Below are 20930 nucleotides of genomic sequence, written 5' to 3' on the forward strand. Positions count from 1 at the left end.
CTAGTCGACTAAACTGACCCTTCAACTTGTAGCTTCTGCATCCATATGGTATTTTGGTTGTCACAGTAGAAATTTCTAAGGAATATTCGTAAACAAAATATCCTGATTTAAGTCGTTTCTTTCCAATGTATTGGTATATAATTAAAACAAAGAAGGGATAGGCTATTATGACAATGTCTTTACTTTCTAACATACTGGTATTTAATCAAAACAAAGTAAGGACGTCACGAAAAAAACATTTATTGTAGTTTCTCGCGCAATCTCTCTCGACCCACACATTACAACTAAACACACTCACAGGAAATAAAATGCACTTGTTTCTTCTAGAATCGAGCAAACTTCGTTGATTTATGAGTTTGTCGATAAAATGTTATCTAGATTAAGTTATTAGAATGACTGAATTTATGTAAATCCACTCGAATTTTTAATCCACGAATTCCATCAATGTATTGATGTTCTTGTCCTTGAACTATCTGTTTCAAACTTTGAGTAGCTATTTTCTAAAAGAGGAAAATGATCTACTCTAACTAACGATCTAGCGATATCTAATAATTTTATTTACCGTTCCACCTTTGTTTCACTGTTCTAGTTCTTAGATTAGTTTTTCCACGATCTATTCTTGAACTAGCTGTTTAGACAATTAGCAACGTTATCTATTAAGCGAATATTGGTTCCGTGATGAATCATGATCAATCTTCAGGAAACAAGAAACCATATTTCTTTACAGCAATGGTAATTACTGTATAGCGTTCCTTATTTACATATCAATTATTATTCAGGAGTTATTCGACACTCGCGAATTCATCATACACTATCTTCTATTACATCACTTTAATTGTCTGACAACAATGAGAATGTTTATGACCAATGAGAATCTGAATGTCTAGTATTTCCGTTTGTTTTTGGCCTCTTCCTTTCGTTGTTCTTCCTCCGCCTGGCGTTTTTTCGTCACCTCTTTCATTTTTAAGACCACCTCGCTGAAAAAAAACCAAATATAAATAATCGTATTCGTCTCTAGTCGTATGACAAAATAAAATAAAAACAAATTATGTGCAAATCATCCTGTATAAAGAACTGTCAGTTAAAAACATTAGAATATCGACAATTCTACATAGTTACTGAAAATAGTTATGTTGAAACATTTCTGAATTAGACGATACATTAAGTGTTTACCTGAAATCAAGGTCACCATCCTCGTCGATGTCTATAAACTGAATGAGCTTGTCCACTTGGTAGTCAGTAAGGTCTATCTTCGCCTCCTGAAATCGCACAAGAAAGACGATAATGTGAATGTTGTAGTACTGAAGTAACCCTAATCCTTACGACTGGAGCTTACCTCACATATAGTGCTGTGTTAGCGACTGGCAATAACGTGAAGTCTAGTATGGTATGATGTTTGATCTAGAAATGCTAGCCTTCTATATTTCTTTGTTTCATGCAGGATAATGTAACTAGAATGCGATGTTACTGAAGTTGAAATACAATTTGATAATCTTTTGATATTAACCTTGATTCCTTCGCGGAATTCGTCGTAGTCCACGCTATTACTTCCATCGTCGTCGAATCGTGCGAACAGCTCGGAGATTGTAAGGTTGTGTCTGTCCATGTATTCCTTGATGGTGAGTAAGGCGTCCTCCCCAACATCTATAGACCCAGCCATCTTACGTTTACCATACATGTCGCTATAACCAAACTTTATCTCCAAATCGGCATGCTTCTCCTTCAAGTCATCCACTTTCTCTTGGAACCTTGGTCCCAAGATTACATCCTGTGTAAATCAGAGAATTACCATTTGTCAAATACTTCGACATACATCGAAGAGCTAACGTTGTTCTTCGGGAGTTGTTACACGTGCATGGTTTGTTAAACACGATTAACGCCTGTCATGAGTTTATAGATTTTCAAATAGAGAAACATCAGAGCGTGACATTAATTTAAAAAAAAAACAACAAAAAAACACGAATGTGATTATCATCAACATGTAGTTGTTTCCAATAATCCTACCGTCATATCAAGGACGACGAGTTTGGTGGCCTCCATCTGTTCAAACATCTCAATGGCGGCGTCTGCTGCTTCCTCCGGGATATTGTTCTTCCCTATCTGAAATCACGTACATTGGTTGATTAATTATTGTGAAATTCGTCAGCAGTTTTGATATTCAATTTTGTTACATATATTAATTTAGATTGAATACTGATAACGAGACAAAAGGTAATTTTGATCAACTTCTCTAGAATTACTCTATTGAGTCGGTTTCGTGGTAATTATTTGGTGTTGCCGACGTAATATTTCTGTGTACACAGAAATGACGTGAAATGGACCACAACCTGAATGAACTAATGAATCATATCAAGTTCGAATGAAAAGTACTCAAAATTATATTATCTTAAAGTTACATTAAATAAAACCCAGGTTACCAAACCATGCTGGTTGCAAATCTATACATAAATAATTTATTAAAGGATGGTAAACACATTATTTATCTTAACAAATGACGCAATTTTCATCGAGGACCAAAAATTCCCGAAACTAAAAGAAATATTAAGATAGTGTTGATGTACTTAAAGATAAATCTTACTCGTAATTCCTGAAGCGTGTCGTTATTTTTTAGGCCTTTCAATATGCCGGCGAATCCTTCGGGACCTATTCTACAACATGAAAGGTCAAGGACCTCTATGACGTTATTATTACTGATGGCGTCACCGAAGTCCTTCCCGCCGCCATCATCTAGACCATTCCAGGAGACGTTCAGATATTTTAGGTAGGCGTTTTCCTTAAACCAGCAAATGGTGACAAATTGATATCATTATTCCAACAGCATCGTTATGATTAAATCGTCAAAGAAAACAAATGCAACAAGTGAACAGTTTTCCCAATCAGTTTTACTTTACATGGTAATCCATCTAACAGTTATATGACTATTAATGTGCCCATAACTATTTCTGATAATAATGCAGAAAATATACGGTTTGAATGAGAAATCTGGTTAGAATCGTCACAAGAATCAACGGAAATATAATACAAGTTAATGATACGTCATTTCTCCTTCGTAAACATAGACTGGCTACCTGTTCTATCCGACAGTATGCTACATATATCAGGTACCCTGTGTATGACACTAGTAATGATACTGGAGACTTACCTTCATTCCTGTTGCCAGGTGTTTGGCTCCGATTAATCTGAACTGGTTCCAGCTAAGATCTAATGCCAGTAATGCTCGGTTAGCGTCGGCTGGAGAAAACAAAAGTTTTATTTCCGCATTAGTTTCCATTTTCATGAAATTTAATGTTTCATGTTATTTTGCTGTGTATTTCTGAGTGATGACCGAGAATGAATGAATTTCTGAGCGACAACCTTTGTGGAGTTTGGAGACCAGATTTCCCAACAGATTAGCATACCCATATGTGTACAAACTGTGCCCCTCTGTTGTCCGACTTGTCTTTTTATCCATACGAGGCTGTTTATATTGAAGAGCGTACCAGAAAAGGAAACCTTGCAAAGGGCTTCAATTTCACCAATAGGTAAACTGAGGATGTGTAATCTTTAAATAACAAAAGCATTATTGACCATATCGATCGGATATACCCTGTGGAAGTTGACTCCAAGGACACTACATAATCTTCAACATCAGCCGCTTACTTCGATCTTTACCTACCTGGGGCAGCTTACACCTAAGCTTTATGATAAGCATGGCTGCATGATGGTGTAAATTTTCCAACTGTCAATATTCCATTTCTAGATATTAACATAACTGCTTTCTCTACCAACGGTGATTACATGCCCCAGTTTATTCGATATTGAAGTGCTTGTTGTTCCCAGTATCACGACTTCCGTGACACTACTGACGGAGAGATGATGTTGATGAAACCACGGGGAAGATGATGTTCGACATCATCATCTGATTTGGGAATATTTTATTTCTATGTTCCATGCAAAGTTAGATATGTTCGATGCTTGTTGATATGTCCAGTGGTTCCATTGTCACCACCCTAACTGACCTAGCCTTATTATGTACCTTGCCTTATTTTCGTTGTTTTTTCAAAGGTCTCTTTTTTTAGCCATCGTTTTTTAGTTGGGATTATGGTTTCGTTACTCGATATTTGTTTTCCTCTTGGAGATGTAGCTGTTCATTCCTTATCCATCTGAATATTGCATTCTATGTAAAGATTGTTATGTTGAAGAGGCTCTATAATGAATGTGTGACAATCTATAAAATTTCAAAAATAGATAATTGAGAATAAAACCTTTTTGCTAAGTTGCTTAAGGCTTTTGAAATAACGTATAACAAATTGAGAAAAATACAGTATTCTATTCCACATCTAAAAATAGATTTTTTTATTCGTAGGTGACTAATAACGTTAATTCACCAGGAAGAAAAATACGAAGGAGTTATAGCATCAGTAAATAATCGATTAATATTATTAAATTATCCGAAGCCAGAATTCATAAATAATTACATCATCATAGTAAAGGGGAAATACTCAAAAGATTTTCATTTTGGTGGAACGATGTTTTAATGACGTTAATTACGAGAAATAAGCATCTTTAATGACGTATTATCGCACATTAGGATCCGCATGCAGATAGTTTAAATATTTTCTATACCGAGACGTCCCCTGGTAAACATTTTCATCCCCGCCATATTTCCTATACCGAGACATCCCCTGGTAAACATTTTCATCCCCGCTATATTTCCTACACCGAGACATCCCCTGGAAAACATTTTCATCCCCGCTATATTTCCTATACCGAGACATCCCCTGGAAAACATTTTCATCCTCGCTATATTTCCTATACCGAGACATCCCCTGGTAAACAGTTTCATCCCCGCCAAACTTCCTATATCGAGAAAGCCCCTGGTAAACAGTTTCATCCCCGCAATATTTCCTATACCGAAACATCCCCTGGTAAACAGTTTCATCCCCGCCATATTTCCTATACCGAGACATCCCCTGGTAAACAGTTTCATCCCGCCATATTTCCCATATCGAGACATCCCCTGTACACAGGTTCATCACCGCCATATTTTACATTTACACTTGACTACTATACTACTACACACATTACATACTTGTGAACTTTTTCTTTTATTTTCATTAAAGTCTATCCATGGTTGAAAATCGCTTACATAAAAACACGATCATTTTCTTAAACAATAAGCCCATTTTTATGCTGTCAAGCTATTTATAAATGCATTTTATCTCGAAAATTTAATTTGTATATAATTAAACTTGTCATACATAGATGACGTATCGGGAATACATATGAAAAATTACAAGTGAACTGACACTCATTAAGTATTTGGTTAACAGTTAAGAAGTTAGCTAGCTAGCCGAGGGTGTTCAATACGATACTCTTGTGAAAAGGAGAGTATCGTATTGAACACCCTTGGCTAGCGAAGTTGTGTCTATAGAGGTTATGTTATGAAGTGGCGTAACAGTACAAAATGGCGGCGACCGACTTTCTGTTTTAATCGGAGGGAAGTCTCGTACAGAGTCAGGAATTATATTGTAGGAATGATTGACGTTTTGGAAGCTCGCTGATGGTTCTTAACATGCCAGATTTAATATCATGCGGCTATAATTATCTATTACAAACTAGTTTATCAGTAGAGTTATAACTATGGACGGTGTTAACATGTTGTACGGTAAATATTAGGATTATTTATATAAGTTGATTCCGTTAAAAACGTTGTTTAATATCACTTACGCTTACGTTGAAATGCTGAAACGTGTAATTGAGCAACAAAAATACAAATGAAAAATGAGAGCTTTATATCTTAAAAATTAATTGTACATTTAGTGCCTTATGCAGTTAAGAGTTCTATTGCTGCCAGTTCCAGACTAAACTAACAATGATCAGGGTGCTAGATAATTCCCGATGTATAGTATATGATGATCCTGTAACAGTCAACTCGTATCATCCGTCTGGAGCCTTCAAACTTGACAAATTCCAACAGTGGAGTATATGGAGATAGGAACGTTTCTCAGTTAAAGCTGTAGACTCATTCCCATAGACTTTACAGCTTGAAATATATCTCCATTGGGGAACTTTCTCTAAAGAAATCATGTTTTTTTTCAACATCAATTAAAAAACCTCTGCGTAGATCAGGTATGATGTTTAGTTTAGAGATTATATAAATGTGGTACTCACATATCATCTTTTCAAACTCGGGTCCTGATAAATCTCCAAACTCGTTGTGACTGAGGTCGACATGTTCTAGACTAGAATGATCCTAGAAAAATAAACACATTCCTAAGTAAGTATTTAGAATGACAGAAAAGTAACATCGATTTCAACAATAGATAAATACCTTTAAAATATGACCCCACCATTATCTACGAATCTACGAAATAAAACAGCAGCGCCTACCTGGATGGCTTTTGTGAGGTATATTGCGTCCTGGTCTGTGAATTGGTTACCTGTAAATGCAGAAAACGCAACTTAGCTGCATCGAACATTCCGTGATTATCCAGCAGTGTTTAACAGTCTACTTCTTATTATGATGTATTTAAAGTATTACGACTCTACGAAAATAACCTAAAGTTGTATGACAGCGTAATGGTACACAATTAACGACATTCGTTCATCAATCGGCGGGATCATATCAAATCAGGTTTATTCATTTTTTTCTCGAAAACTTGAACTCCGAAAATCGATTTGTCCTAAGGTGCTCTTGGGGATACAGTTCTAAAGTTTTCTCTTGTCTCAATTATGGCTGCTAGGGTTTTCTCCAAAACGGGTTTCTCCGTGTGTGTATATAAGCCATTTCTAATGATAATACATGTAATTTGTTTTCGGGTTTGTATTGCTCATCTGCATTAATATATTTGTCTTAATTACTACACCTGTATATCATGTCTCGTAAGTATAGATACCTTTATATTGTACATTGTTTAATATTGTAATATGCTGCAATACACAAGGCTTAGTGTCACTAAACCTTACATTACATACACATCATCATTTCCCTCGACAACTGCACAAGGTAATTCTCATGCATAGAGACAATGATAGACGCCATATTTGTACCCCACAACTACTGAGATTTAATAAGCACGCTGCGTTTTCTCTTAATACATTTGCTTTATATGGAATATAATCTAACAATATGCATTTTTCGACTATTTTCTCATGAACAATCTTATCTGCATTGATAATTCATAAATATGTACGGTATTATTTTGTAACTTGAAAGTTACCTACCTGACAGGTTGACAATGTTGTCATTAACTTTAGAACTACCTACCTGACAGGTTGGCAATTTTGCCATTAACTTGTGAGCTCTCTACTTGACAGATTGGCAGTGCTGTCGGTAACTTGAGAGCTACCTACTTGACAGTGTTGCCAGTAATTTGAGAGTTACCTACTTGACAGATTGGCAATGTTGCCAGTAATTTGAGAGTTACCTACTTGACAGATTGGCAATGTTGCCAGTAACTTGAGAGCTACCTACTTGACAGGTTGGCAGTGTTACCAGTAACTTGTGAACTACCTACTTGACAGATTGGCTATGTTGCCAGTAACTTGAGAGCTACCTACTTGACAGATTGGCAGTGTTACCAGTAACTTGTGAACTACCTACTTGACAGATTGGCTATGTTGCCAGTAACTTGAGAGCTACCTACTTGACAGGTGGGTAATATTGCCAGTTACTTGAGAGCTACCTACTTGACAGGTGGGTAATATTACCAGTAACTTGAGAGCTACCTACTTGACAGGTGGGTAGTATTGCCAGTTACTTGAGAGCTACCTACTTGACAGATTGGCAGTGTTACCAGTAACTTGAGAGCTACCTACTTGACAGGTGGGTAATATTGCCAGTTACTTGAGAGCTACCTACTTGACAGATTGGCAGTGTTACCAGTAACTTGAGAGCTACCTACTTGACAGGTGGGTAATATTACCAGTAACTTGAGAGCTACCTACTTGACAGGTGGGTAATATTACCAGTAACTTGAGAGCTACCTACTTGACAGATTGGCAGTGTTGCCAGTAACTTGAGAGCTACCTACTTGACAGATTGGCAGTGTTGCCAGTAACTTGAGAGCTACCTACTTGACAGATTTGCAATGTTGCCAGTAACTTGAGAGCTACCTACTTGACAGATTGACAGTGTTACCAGTAACTTGTGAACTACCTACTTGACAGATTGGCTATGTTGCCAGTAACTTGAGAGCTACCTACTTGACAGGTGGGTAATATTGCCAGTTACTTGAGAGCTACCTACTTGACAGGTGGGTAATATTACCAGTAACTTGAGAGCTACCTACTTGACAGGTGGGTAATATTGCCAGTTACTTGAGAGCTACCTACTTGACAGATTGGCAGTGTTACCAGTAACTTGAGAGCTACCTACTTGACAGGTGGGTAATATTACCAGTAACTTGAGAGCTACCTACTTGACAGGTGGGTAATATTACCAGTAACTTGAGAGCTACCTACTTGACAGATTGGCAGTGTTGCCAGTAACTTGAGAGCTACCTACTTGACAGATTGGCAGTGTTACCAGTAACTTGAGAGCTACCTACTTGACAGGTTGGCAGTGTTACCAGTAACTTGAGAGCTACCTACTTGACAGATTGGCAGTGTTACCAGTAACTTGAGAGCTACCTACTTGACAGGTTGGCAGTGTTACCAGTAACTTGAGAGCTACCTACTTGACAGATTGGCAGTGTTACCAGTAACTTGAGAGCTACCTACTTGACAGATTGGCAGTGTTACCAGTAACTTGAGAGCTACCTACTTGACAGATTGGCAGTGTTACCAGTTACTTGAGAGCTACCTACTCGACAGGTTGGCAGTGTTACCAGTAACTTGAGAGCTACCTACTTGACAGGTGGGTAATATTGCCAGTAACTTGAGAGCTACCTACTTGACAGATTGGCAGTGTTACCAGTAACTTGAGAGCTACCTACTTGACAGGTTGGCAGTGTTACCAGTAACTTGAGAGCTACCTACTTGACAGATTGGCAGTGTTACCAGTAACTTGAGAGCTACCTACTTGACAGGTTGGCAATGTTACCAGTAACTTGAGAGCTACCTACTTGACAGGTTGGCAGTGTTACCAGTAACTTGAGAGCTACCTACTTGACAGATTGGCAGTGTTACCAGTAACTTGAGAGCTACCTACTTGACAGATTGGCAGTGTTACCAGTAACTTGAGAGCTACCTACTTGACAGATTGACAGTGTTACCAGTAACTTAAGAGCTACCTACTTGACAGATTGGCAGTGTTACCAGTTACTTGAGAGCTACCTACTTGACAGATTGGCAGTGTTACCAGTAACTTGAGAGCTACCTACTTGACAGGTTCAGATATCGAATAACTTTGTTCTCCCGTAACATTAACCCCATCACTTTGGCTCCATAGGTTCCTAGATTGTTTTCAGACAAATCCTGGAAAATAAGATATGAACTGTATTATCAATATCAACATTAAAAAAAATATTGCATGACATATGATTGATGAAATATTGTTACAAGGGTAGCAGTATTAGGAAAATCGTAAACACGCCCATTATATATGTAATTCAATTTACACACGAGATCTGTGATATAATCATTTACTGTATACATATAATGTAATTTACACAGGAGGTATGTGATGGACCTCATTTACTGTATATATATACATGTATATACAACAAAATTAACATACGAGATTTGTAATAGACATCATTTACTTTCTACATACAACGTAATGTACATGAGAGATCTGTAAATGGTATTATCTACTGTATATACAATACAATTTGCATACCAGGTATGTAAATTATATACCAGGTCTGTGATGGATATAATCTACGATATATACCACGTAATTTACATACCTGGTCTGTGATGGATATAATCTACTATATATACCACGTAATTTACATACCAGGTCTATGATAGACATAATCTACTATATATACCACGTAATTTACATACCTGGTCTGTGATAGACATAATCTACTATATATACCACGTAATTTACATACCTGGTCTGTGATAGACATAATCTACTATATATACCACGTAATTTACATACCAGGTCTATGGAACGCCATAGCTGTCACATATGACCTTAAAATGATATATTAATTGATATTTTCATTATATCATTAGACTTTGTCAATATATTATTCTATAATATATTTATACAATCGAATAATATATTGATAAAGTCTAATTATATAATAAAAATATCAATTGATATATTATTTTAAGGTCATATGTGACAGCTATGGCGTTCCATACAGGTCTGTGATGGACATAATCTACTATATATACCATGTAATTTACATACATGGTCTGTGATAGACATAATCTACTATATATACCACGTAATTTACATACCAGGTCTGTGATAGATATAATCTATATATACCACGTAATTTACATACCTGGTCTGTGATAGACATAATCTACTATATATACCACGTAATTTACATACCTGGTCTGTGATAGACATAATCTACGATATATACCACGTAATTTACATACCAGGTCTGTGATAGATATAATCTACTATGTATACCACGTAATTAACATACCTGGTCTGTGATAAACATAATCTACTATATATACCACGTAATTTACATACCAGGTCTGTGATATAATCTACTATATATACCACGTAATTTACATACCTGGTCTGTGATAGACATAATCTACTATGTATACCACGTAATTTACATACCTGGTCTGTGATGGATATAATCTACTATATATACCACGTAATTTACATACCAGGTCTGTGATAGACATAATCTACTATATATACCACGTAATTTACATACCTGGTCTGTGATAGACATAATCTACTATATATACCACGTAATTTACATACCAGGTCTGTGATAGACATAATCTACTATGTATACCACGTAATTTACATACCAGGTCTGTGATAGACATAATCTACTATATATACCACGTAATTTACATACCTGGTCTGTGATAGATATAATCTACTATATATACCACGTAATTTACATACCTGGTCTGCGATAGACATAATCTACTATATATACCACGTAATTTTCATACCAGGTCTGTGATAGACATAATATACTATATATACCACGTAATTTACATACCTGGTCTGTGATATAATCTACTATATATACCACGTAATTTACATACCTGGTCTGTGATAGATATAATCTACTATATATACCACGTAATTTACATACCATGTCTGTGATATAATCTACTATATATACCACGTAATTTACATACCAGGTCTGTGATAGATATAATCTACTATATATACCACGTAATTTACATACCAGGTCTGTGATAGATATAATCTACTATATATACCACGTAATTTACATACCAGGTCTGTGATAGATATAATCTACTCTATATACCACGTAATTTACATACCAGGTCTGTGATAGACATAATCTACTATATATACCACGTAATTTACATACCTGGTCTGTGATAGATATAATCTACTATATATACCACGTAATTTACATACCAGGTATGTGATAGACATAATCTACTATATATACCACGTAATTTACATACCTGGTCTGTGATAGACATAATCTACTATATATACCACGTAATTTACATACCAGGTCTGTGATAGATATAATCTACTCTATATACCACGTAATTTACATACCAGGTCTGTGATAGACATAATCTACTATATATACCACGTAATTTACATACCTGGTCTGTGATATAATCTACTATATATACCACGTAATTTACATACCAGGTCTGTGATAGACATGATCTACTCTATATACCACGTAATTTACATACCAGGTCTGTGATGGACATATTCTCCGTCATCATTTGCTGTATATATAGCACACCGGCGCTGTCTATACAGTTTCCTTTAAGTATTAATGACGTCACGCTGGAATTTACCTGTAATTACGAATCAACAGTATGTAGCAAAGTATTGACTCAGGATATTTCTGTATATACGACAACCAGTTGGTAATGCCATACAATCATTTATGCACAAAATAAATTATTTTTAAGTTCAATCTCACATTCTGATGCTGCTTTCAGAAATCTTGGATTTGAAACTGATGCCATGATAATTGATAGTGTAATTACTGATTTCATTTCATGAAATTACAAAATAACACTGCTGCCGTGAACCAACTCTAAAAGAGTTTTACTTTTTTCTATTCATCGTTTGTACTAGTAATGATGTAACTTGCGAAGAAGTCCTGAGTAATAACGGTACTACTGGCCATGAAGACCTAAAGCTAACGACAAACGATACAATACCCTGCTGTCCATTGTAAAACATTAGGTAATGGCTAACGCAAGATTCTTCTACAAGAACACCAAGAACTATTATATCTAGTCTTTCCCAATCCAAAATCGAAGGTCCCCGCAAATAAATAACACATAAGAACTAATGATTCGAGCTAGGCGAATTGGGAAACTTTGTCTTTATTTTCTACTGTTTTCTTTCCGTAACTGTTTCAATAATTCTGGACTTTCGCCCTTTGAACCAGGCTGTTATTATGTCTCCTGGCTTTAATATACTAAAGTAATTGAAAATTGTACTTTATACTATCTGTCTCATTTTCAACACTGAAACGAATTTTCAAGGAAATAATTTGTCCAATGAGATGTCATGTCAAGGTGTCTGTAACCTGTCATTGCAGTGAAGTGGCACCACAATTAAGTATCGTTCCTGTCAGTGTTTGGTTACCAATTGTTTATATGAGTGTCGACGTGAGGATGCTCAACAATGATAAATCCTCCCCTCCCTCTAGTTCTGTTAATACCGGTGGTATACTACTTTGAAGTCTTATATTACAGGACTATTCCTCCCTCTAAGTGACCGGTAGTTCCTGAACACAAAATTCCCCGGGTGTGAGTTTATCGGACATACAGAATTAGGATACTAACCACAAGTGCCACAGACACGGCCATCACTCCTTTTGGTCCCAAGCCATAGTTTGTGAGGTCGATGTCCTTCTCCGTGAGCTTTCGAAGGAACAGAGAGGACGGGATGACGCCATATTTTTTACACGCCCTCTCGTACGTCCGTTTTCCCGTGTCATCATACGGCACAGATGCAACTGTTATATAACGGAAACAGAAATGTGTCATTGTAACGGGAACAGAAATTTGTCATTGTAATGGGAACAGAAAGTGTCATTGGAACGGAAACAGAAATGTGTCATTGTAACGGGAAGAAAACTGTCATTGTAACGGAAACAGAAATGTGTCATTGTAATGGGAACAGAAATGTATCATTGTAATGGGAACAGAAATGTGTCATTGTAACGGGAACAGAAATGTGTCATTGTAACGGGAACAGAAATGTGTCATTGTAACGGAAACAGAAATGTGTCATTGTAACGGGAAGAAAACTGTGTCATTGTAACGGAAACAGAAATGTGTCATTGTAATGGGAACAGAAATGTATCATTGTAACGGGAACAGAAATGTGTCATTGGAACGGAAACAGAAATGTGTCATTGTAACGGAAACAGAAATGTGTCATTGTAATTGAAACAGAAATGTGTCAATGTAACGGGAACAGAAATGTGTCATTGGAACGGAAACAGAAATGTGTCATTGTAACGGGAACAGAAATGTATCATTGTAACGAGAACAGAAATGTATCATTGTAACGGGAACATTGTTACGGGCACAGAAATGTGTCATTGTAACGGAAACAGAAACGTGTCATTGTAACGGAAACAGAGATGTGTCATTGGAACGGGAACAGAAATGTGTCATTTAACGGGAACAGAAATGTGTCATCTAACGGGAACAGAAATGTATCATTGTTACGGGCACAGAAATGTGTCATTGTAACGGAAACAGAAATGTGTCATTTAACGGGAACAGAAATGTGTCATTGTAACGGGAACAGAGATGTGTCATTGTAACGGAAACAGAGATGTGTCATTGTAACGGGAACAGAAATGTGTCATTTAACGGGAACAGAAATGTGTCATTGTAACGGAAACAGAGATGTGTCATTGTAACGGAAACAGAACTGTGTCATTGTTACGGGAACAGAAATGTGTCATTGTAACGGGAACAAAAATGTGTCATTGTAACGAGAAGAGAAATGTGTCATTGTAACGGAAACAGAAATGTGTCATTGTAACGGAAACAGAGATGTGTCATTGTAACGGAAACAGAACTGTGTCATTGTTACGGGAACAGAAATGTGTCATTGTAACGGAAACAGAACTGTGTCATTGCCACGGGAACAAAAATGTGTCATTGTAACGGGAACAAAAATGTGTCATTGTAACGAGAAGAGAAATGTGTCATTGTAAGGGGAACAGAACTGTGTCATTGTAACGGAAAAGAAATGTGTCATTGTAACGGGAAGAGAAATGTGTCATTGTAACGGAAACAGAACTGTGTCATTGTAACGGGAACAGAAATGTGTGTTTGTAATGGGAACAGAAATGTGTGTTTGTAATGGGAACAGAACTGCGTTACTGTATAATGGGAACGAACATATTTATCATTGTAACGATAAGAGAAATGTGTCATTGTAACGATAAGAGAAATGTGCTAGATTTGCCTTTTTTACAATATCGCACCACAGTTTAATGAACTGAATAATAATTAAATAGATTCAAATTAGATAAAAGGGATGCTATTTAGATTTAAGGAGCTTAAAGCAGCACAATTGCCGTTAGTATAGTAATGAATATGCTAAATTGCGAAAAAATAGTCGTTTGTCATGAACACAAATTAGTAGAGAGTGGTTTTACGTAACTGTTCGCACGGAATACTGTTGTGCAACCTTGTTTTCGTTTCGATGTCCTACCTTTCAAGTCGAGTACCGTCTCCGTATCATCGTCTACAGATGCCCGCTTCCGGTTCTTACTTGCCCTGCGCAGGTCTAGGCCTCTTGGCGTGCCAGCCTGTTTAGAGTCTGGCCTTTCAGTGGACATCCGACCACACACCCGACTCTGAAATACACAAACATACAGAAACGAGCTGTAGATCATCTAATCAATTGATCACGTTGGATTGAGCATGTGTATCTAGTCCGTTCAATTTCCCTCCCTGTCTACATGTCATTGGGATAACTGAAGTGGTCATCACAGGGAAGACTTACGGGATTAAAACAATAAATAAAATCGACATTTCCAGTCCGCTCTGCAGATACGCGTCATATTAGTGATATAACTGATGTATTTATGAGCGCTCATCTTTATCACTATAGCTTTCAAACGGAATAGAAAGACGAGTTAATCCTATGAAGTTTCACTGGAATAAAAGAATCATTGAGGTAAAAGAAGATCACAACTCCCACGGGGATTCTTCTTGTGAAGATTTGTGAATATGTAATTAACTTAAAAATCCAGAGAAAATCATTTTCATACCTCAATAATTAGTTTTAAAATGCTAACGTGTTTCCCTCTAACACTTCCGACCTGGGTGTACAGGACTTAATATAACACATCAGTCATTCGATTGATTATATAAAAACATATATATATGTGTTACCATTGAGGTATAGATTCGGATCAATAAAAATATGGTATATTAGTTCGAAGAATTATTTTGTATACTTTGAAAATCTCAGCAAGGTCCATAAAGTATTGTGGTCGACTGTTTATCAATATACAAATAAGTGTTTACACAGTACAGTTAATATAGAACAATCAGGCACTTCAGATTAGTGGATTTTATATCGAAGTCAACAGTAAGGTCTTTCTTTTCATGAAAGCATAAGTCAAGTTTGATACATTATTAAAATGTTCTCTCTTTAGACGCCGAACTATCAATTGAAATTGTTCTGAGTAGAAAGATGAAGGTGTGTAATGCTACAGTTAATAACAGTTTTAATATAGCAAAGTTCAAAGGGGGATTGAATCTTCTGTTTGCTTGAATCTAAAATAAAATATATCAATTCGATTCACTGTGTAAATATCACACCCCTGCAAGAGTCCTGCAGACTTGGACACTGCTTGTATAAGGTACCGTGCTGTGACTTAACAAAACCGGGACCCCATGAGTAGATACAACGATAAGTAATCATTGAGTCCAGGTAAATACAGACTAACAGGACTGGGTTAGGGAGTATTGTTAGTGGGGATACCAGTATACAGGGCTGGGTTAGTGGGGTTACCAAAACAGTATACAGGACTGGGTTAGTGGGGATACCAGAACAGTATACAGGACTGGGTTAGTGAGGATATCAGAACAGTATACAGGACTGGGCTAGTGGGGATACCAGAACAGTATCAGGACTGGGTTAGTGGGGACACCAGAACAGTATACAGGACTGGGTTAGTGAGGATATCAGAACAGTATACAGGACTGGGTTAGTGAGGATATCAGAACGGTATACAGGACTGGGTTAGTGGGGATACCAGAACAGTATACAGGACTGGGTTAGTAGGGATACCAGAACGGTATACAGGACTAGGTTAGTGGGGATACCAGAACGGTATACAGGACTGGGTTAGTGGGGATACCAGAACAGTATACAGGACTGGGTTAGTGGGGATACCAGAACGGTATACAGGACTGGGTTAGTGGGGATACCAGAACAGTATACAGGACTGGGTTAGTGGGGATACCAGAACAGTATACAGGACTGGGTTAGTGAGGATACCAGAACAGTATATAGGACTGGGTTAGTGGGGATACCAGAACAGTATATAGGACTGGGTTAGTGGGGATACCAGAACAGTATACAGGACTGGGTTAGTGGGGATACCAGAACGGTATACAGGACTGGGTTAGTGGGGATACCAGAACAGTATACAGGGCTCAGTTAGTGGGGATACCAGAACAGTATACAGGACTGGGTTAGTGGGGATACCAGAACAGTATACAGGGCTCAGTTAGTGGGGATACCAGAACGGTATACAGGACTGGGTTAGTGGGGATACCAGAACGGTATACAGGACTGGGTTAGTGGGGATACCAGAACAGTATACAGGACTGGGTTAGTGGGGATACCAGAACGGTATACAGGACTGGGTTAGTGGGGATACCAGAACGGTATACAGGACTGGGTTAGTGGGGATACCAGAACGGTATACAGGGCTCAGTTAGTGGGGATACCAGAACAGTATACAGGACTGGGTTAGTGGGGATACCAGAACAGTATACAGGGCTCAGTTAGTGGGGATACCAGAACAGTATACAGGACTGGGTTAGTGGGGATACCAGAACAGTATCAGGACTGGGTTAGTGGGGATACCAGAACGGTATAGAGGACTGGGTTAGTGGGGATACCAGAACGGTATACAGGACTGGGTTAGTGGGGATACCAGAACAGTATACAGGGCTCAGTTAGTGGGGATACCAGAACAGTATACAGGACTGGGTTAGTGGGGATACCAGAACAGTATCAGGACTGGGTTAGTGGGGATACCAGAACGGTATAGAGGACTGGGTTAGTGGGGATACCAGAACAGTATACAGGACTGGGTTAGTGGGGATACCAGAACAGTATACAGGACTGGGTTAGTGGGGATACCAGAACGGTATACAGGACTGGGTTAGTGGGGACACCAGAACGGTATAGAGGACTGGGTTAGTGGGGATACCAGAACGGTATACAGGACTGGGTTAGTGGGGATACCAGAACAGTATACAGGGCTCAGTTAGTGGGGATACCAGAACGGTATACAGGACTGGGTTAGTGGGGATACCAGAACAGTATACAGGGCTGGGTTAGTGGGGATACCAGAACGGTATACAGGACTGGGTTAGTGGGGATACCAGAACAGTATACAGGGCTCAGTTAGTGGGGATACCAGAACAGTATACAGGACTGGGTTAGTGGGGATACCAGAACAGTATACAGGGCTCAGTTAGTGGGGATACCAGAACGGTATACAGGACTGGGTTAGTGGGGATACCAGAACGGTATACAGGACTGGGTTAGTGGGGATACCAGAACAGTATACAGGACTGGGTTAGTGGGGATACCAGAACGGTATACAGGACTGGGTTAGTGGGGATACCAGAACGGTATACAGGACTGGGTTAGTGGGGATACCAGAACAGTATACAGGGCTCAGTTAGTGGGGATACCAGAACAGTATACAGGACTGGGTTAGTGGGGATACCAGAACAGTATACAGGACTGGGTTAGTGGGGATACCAGAACGGTATACAGGACTGGGTTAGTGGGGATACCAGAACAGTATACAGGACTGGGTTAGTGGGGATACCAGAACAGTATATAGGACTGGGTTAGTGGGGATACCAGAACAGTATACAGGACTGGGTTAGTGGGGATACCAGAACGGTATACAGGACTGGGTTAGTGGGGACACCAGAACGGTATAGAGGACTGGGTTAGTGGGGATACCAGAACGGTATACAGGACTGGGTTAGTGGGGATACCAGAACGGTATACAGGACTGGGTTAGTGGGGATACCAGAACAGTATACAGGACTGGGTTAGTGGGGATACCAGAACAGTATACAGGACTGGGTTAGTGGGGATACCAGAACGGTATACAGGACTGGGTTAGTGGGGATACCAGAACAGTATACAGGACTGGGTTAGTGGGGATACCAGAACAGTATACAGGGCTGGGTTAGTGGGGATACCAGAACAGTATACAGGACTGGGTTAGTGAGGATACCAGAACAGTATACAGGACTGGGTTAGTGAGGATACCAGAACAGTATACAGGACTGGGTTAGTGGGGATACCAGAACAGTATACAGGACTGGGTTAGTGGGGATACCAGAACAGTATACAGGACTGGGTTAGTGAGGATACCAGAACAGTATACAGGACTGGGTTAGTGAGGGATACCAGAACAGTATACAGGACTGGGTTAGTGGGGATACCAGAACAGTATACAGGACTGGGTTAGTGGGGATACCAGAACGGTATACAGGACTGGGTTAGTGGGGATACCAGAACAGTATACAGGACTGGGTTAGTGGGGATACCAGAACGGTATACAGGACTGGGTTAGTGGGGATACCAGAACGGTATACAGGACTGGGTTAGTGGGGATACCAGAACGGTATACAGGACTGGGTTAGTGGGGATACCAGAACAGTATACAGGACTGGGTTAGTGAGGATACCAGAACAGTATACAGGACTGGGTTAGTGGGGATACCAGAACGGTATACAGGACTGGGTTAGTGGGGATACCAGAACGGTATACAGGACTGGGTTAGTGGGGATACCAGAACAGTATACAGGACTGGGTTAGTGAGGATACCAGAACAGTATACAGGACTGGGTTAGTGGGGATACCAGAACAGTATACAGGACTGGGTTAGTGGGAATACCAGAACAGTATCAGGACTGGGTTAGTGGGGATACCAGAACAGTATACAGGACTGGGTTAGTGAGGATACCAGAACAGTATATAGGACTGGGTTAGTGGGGATACCAGAACAGTATACAGGACTGGGTTAGTGGGGATACCAGAACGGTATACAGGACTGGGTTAGTGGGGATACCATAACATTATAAAGGGCTGGATTAAGATATTTAACTAATATACCCATCATGTTTATCACGTGGTCGGACGTTTAATACGTTTGTGGCTACTTTCAGTTCAACCTCGGCAGTGTCTTTCGCCGATTGGTTTATTATACAGATGATCATATTCAAAACAAGATTTCTTTACTACTATATGTATGTTGAGAGCATTACATTGCTTTGTTTGGAATGTAATCACATGGGGAGTTTCGTCGAGGTAGCAGATCACGATGTTTAAGTGTAACGAAAAAAAAAAACCCCAAAAACACGACATGCACAAGCAAACCGTAGATCAAACGTAATGTATGTATTTGAAAACTCCAATAGAGTTGGTAATTTCTCCTAAGAACTGCGTAAAAAACTTGTCATAATTAATAACTTAAACAACCCATTGATCCAAAAATATCACATGTTTACCTTTCAATTAGAGTAGGTTTTATGGGAGGAGATATCAACATTAGTGTTAACAAACTCAGTCACTGACTAACGAGTACGGCCACGCCCACGCCTTAATGATACGTACCTATCCTAGCTGATTCTGTTACATGTTTAGAAACGTGACGTACGTAATGAGTACAGAGTAGAGAATTGGTTTAATAATGATACATGGAATAACTATGTAAAACATGCCAAGCAATCTAATTGTACTTTGATTTTAGTTGTAGGTGTTTTTCAGATGCATAAAATTAAATTAAATTTTTACCCATTAAAACACAGAAGTAACGTTACTTACAAAGATACCACAACATCTTGTACTTTCACGAAATTTCAGGTGAGGACCCGAGGTGCGTGGCTCGTTTTTTTAATTTTTTTTTTATCTAAATGTCACATACATAATACATTGTACATTAATATGCCCAGCCTTATCAGACTTACGAGACGCTGTAAACATTTACATTTCCAATATCAAAAGAAAAAGTATATATATATATATATATATATATACATAAAACCACTCAAGTCGCCTTTCGCAGGCCATACTATTTATGAAGTAAAGCATTATTAACCTTTCGCTCCCTACCCGTGTCAACTTGTTTTCTCAGAAAGCTGTCGTGGTTGTGTCCTGGAGCAAGACACTTTAACCTAATTGCTCCAGATGGCATGCGATGGGCTTCCCGTGTGTTGCTCAGTGAGGTAGTCACCAACTACTCCAAGGAGGACCCGCCTCAAAGTGACCCTGACTGTTCATGGGGCGATAAACCGATCAAATAAAGAAATTCTTATTCCAATGCTCATGATTAATGTATAGAAACCTTGCAGAATTATTATTTTAACGTTGTTGCGCAACCAGCATGTATGTAAAACTATCGGTGCTCGTCTTCTTGACATACTTTTTATCTATATAATAAAGAGAAAAGTATCAGAAGTCAGCTTCAATACACAGCCACCGACGTTTTTTTTAAATATCACATGACGCAATCGAAGTCCCTGTAAAGGTATCAACTCAGTATTGTTTAATATCGTGACTAGACCAATGCACAGAGGTATGGTCCTAA

General features: G+C 38.5%; 1 protein-coding gene across 2 annotated transcripts in view; it reads right to left on the reverse strand.

Moving 5' to 3' along the window:
* Window positions 1-224: 224 nt before the first annotated feature.
* Window positions 225-20930, reverse strand: part of LOC117325323 (leucine-rich repeat-containing protein 74A-like) — a 31741-nt gene continuing 11035 nt past the window's right edge. For both annotated transcript variants that reach the window (XM_033881457.1, XM_033881456.1), the window contains exons 2-13: window positions 14780-14924; window positions 12886-13058; window positions 11773-11880; window positions 9306-9399; window positions 6373-6422; window positions 6154-6235; window positions 3143-3231; window positions 2579-2773; window positions 2005-2100; window positions 1508-1768; window positions 1174-1259; window positions 225-977 (exon numbers count right to left, since the gene is read on the reverse strand). In XM_033881457.1, the coding sequence (XP_033737348.1) occupies window positions 884-977; window positions 1174-1259; window positions 1508-1768; window positions 2005-2100; window positions 2579-2773; window positions 3143-3231; window positions 6154-6235; window positions 6373-6422; window positions 9306-9399; window positions 11773-11880; window positions 12886-13058; window positions 14780-14906 (1455 nt within the window). In that variant the 5' untranslated portion in view covers window positions 14907-14924 and the 3' untranslated portion in view covers window positions 225-883. The remainder of the gene's footprint in view (window positions 978-1173; window positions 1260-1507; window positions 1769-2004; window positions 2101-2578; window positions 2774-3142; window positions 3232-6153; window positions 6236-6372; window positions 6423-9305; window positions 9400-11772; window positions 11881-12885; window positions 13059-14779; window positions 14925-20930) is intronic.

The sequence above is a fragment of the Pecten maximus genome, chromosome 4, assembly GCF_902652985.1.
Source record: "Pecten maximus chromosome 4, xPecMax1.1, whole genome shotgun sequence".
Taxonomy (NCBI): domain Eukaryota; kingdom Metazoa; phylum Mollusca; class Bivalvia; order Pectinida; family Pectinidae; genus Pecten; species Pecten maximus.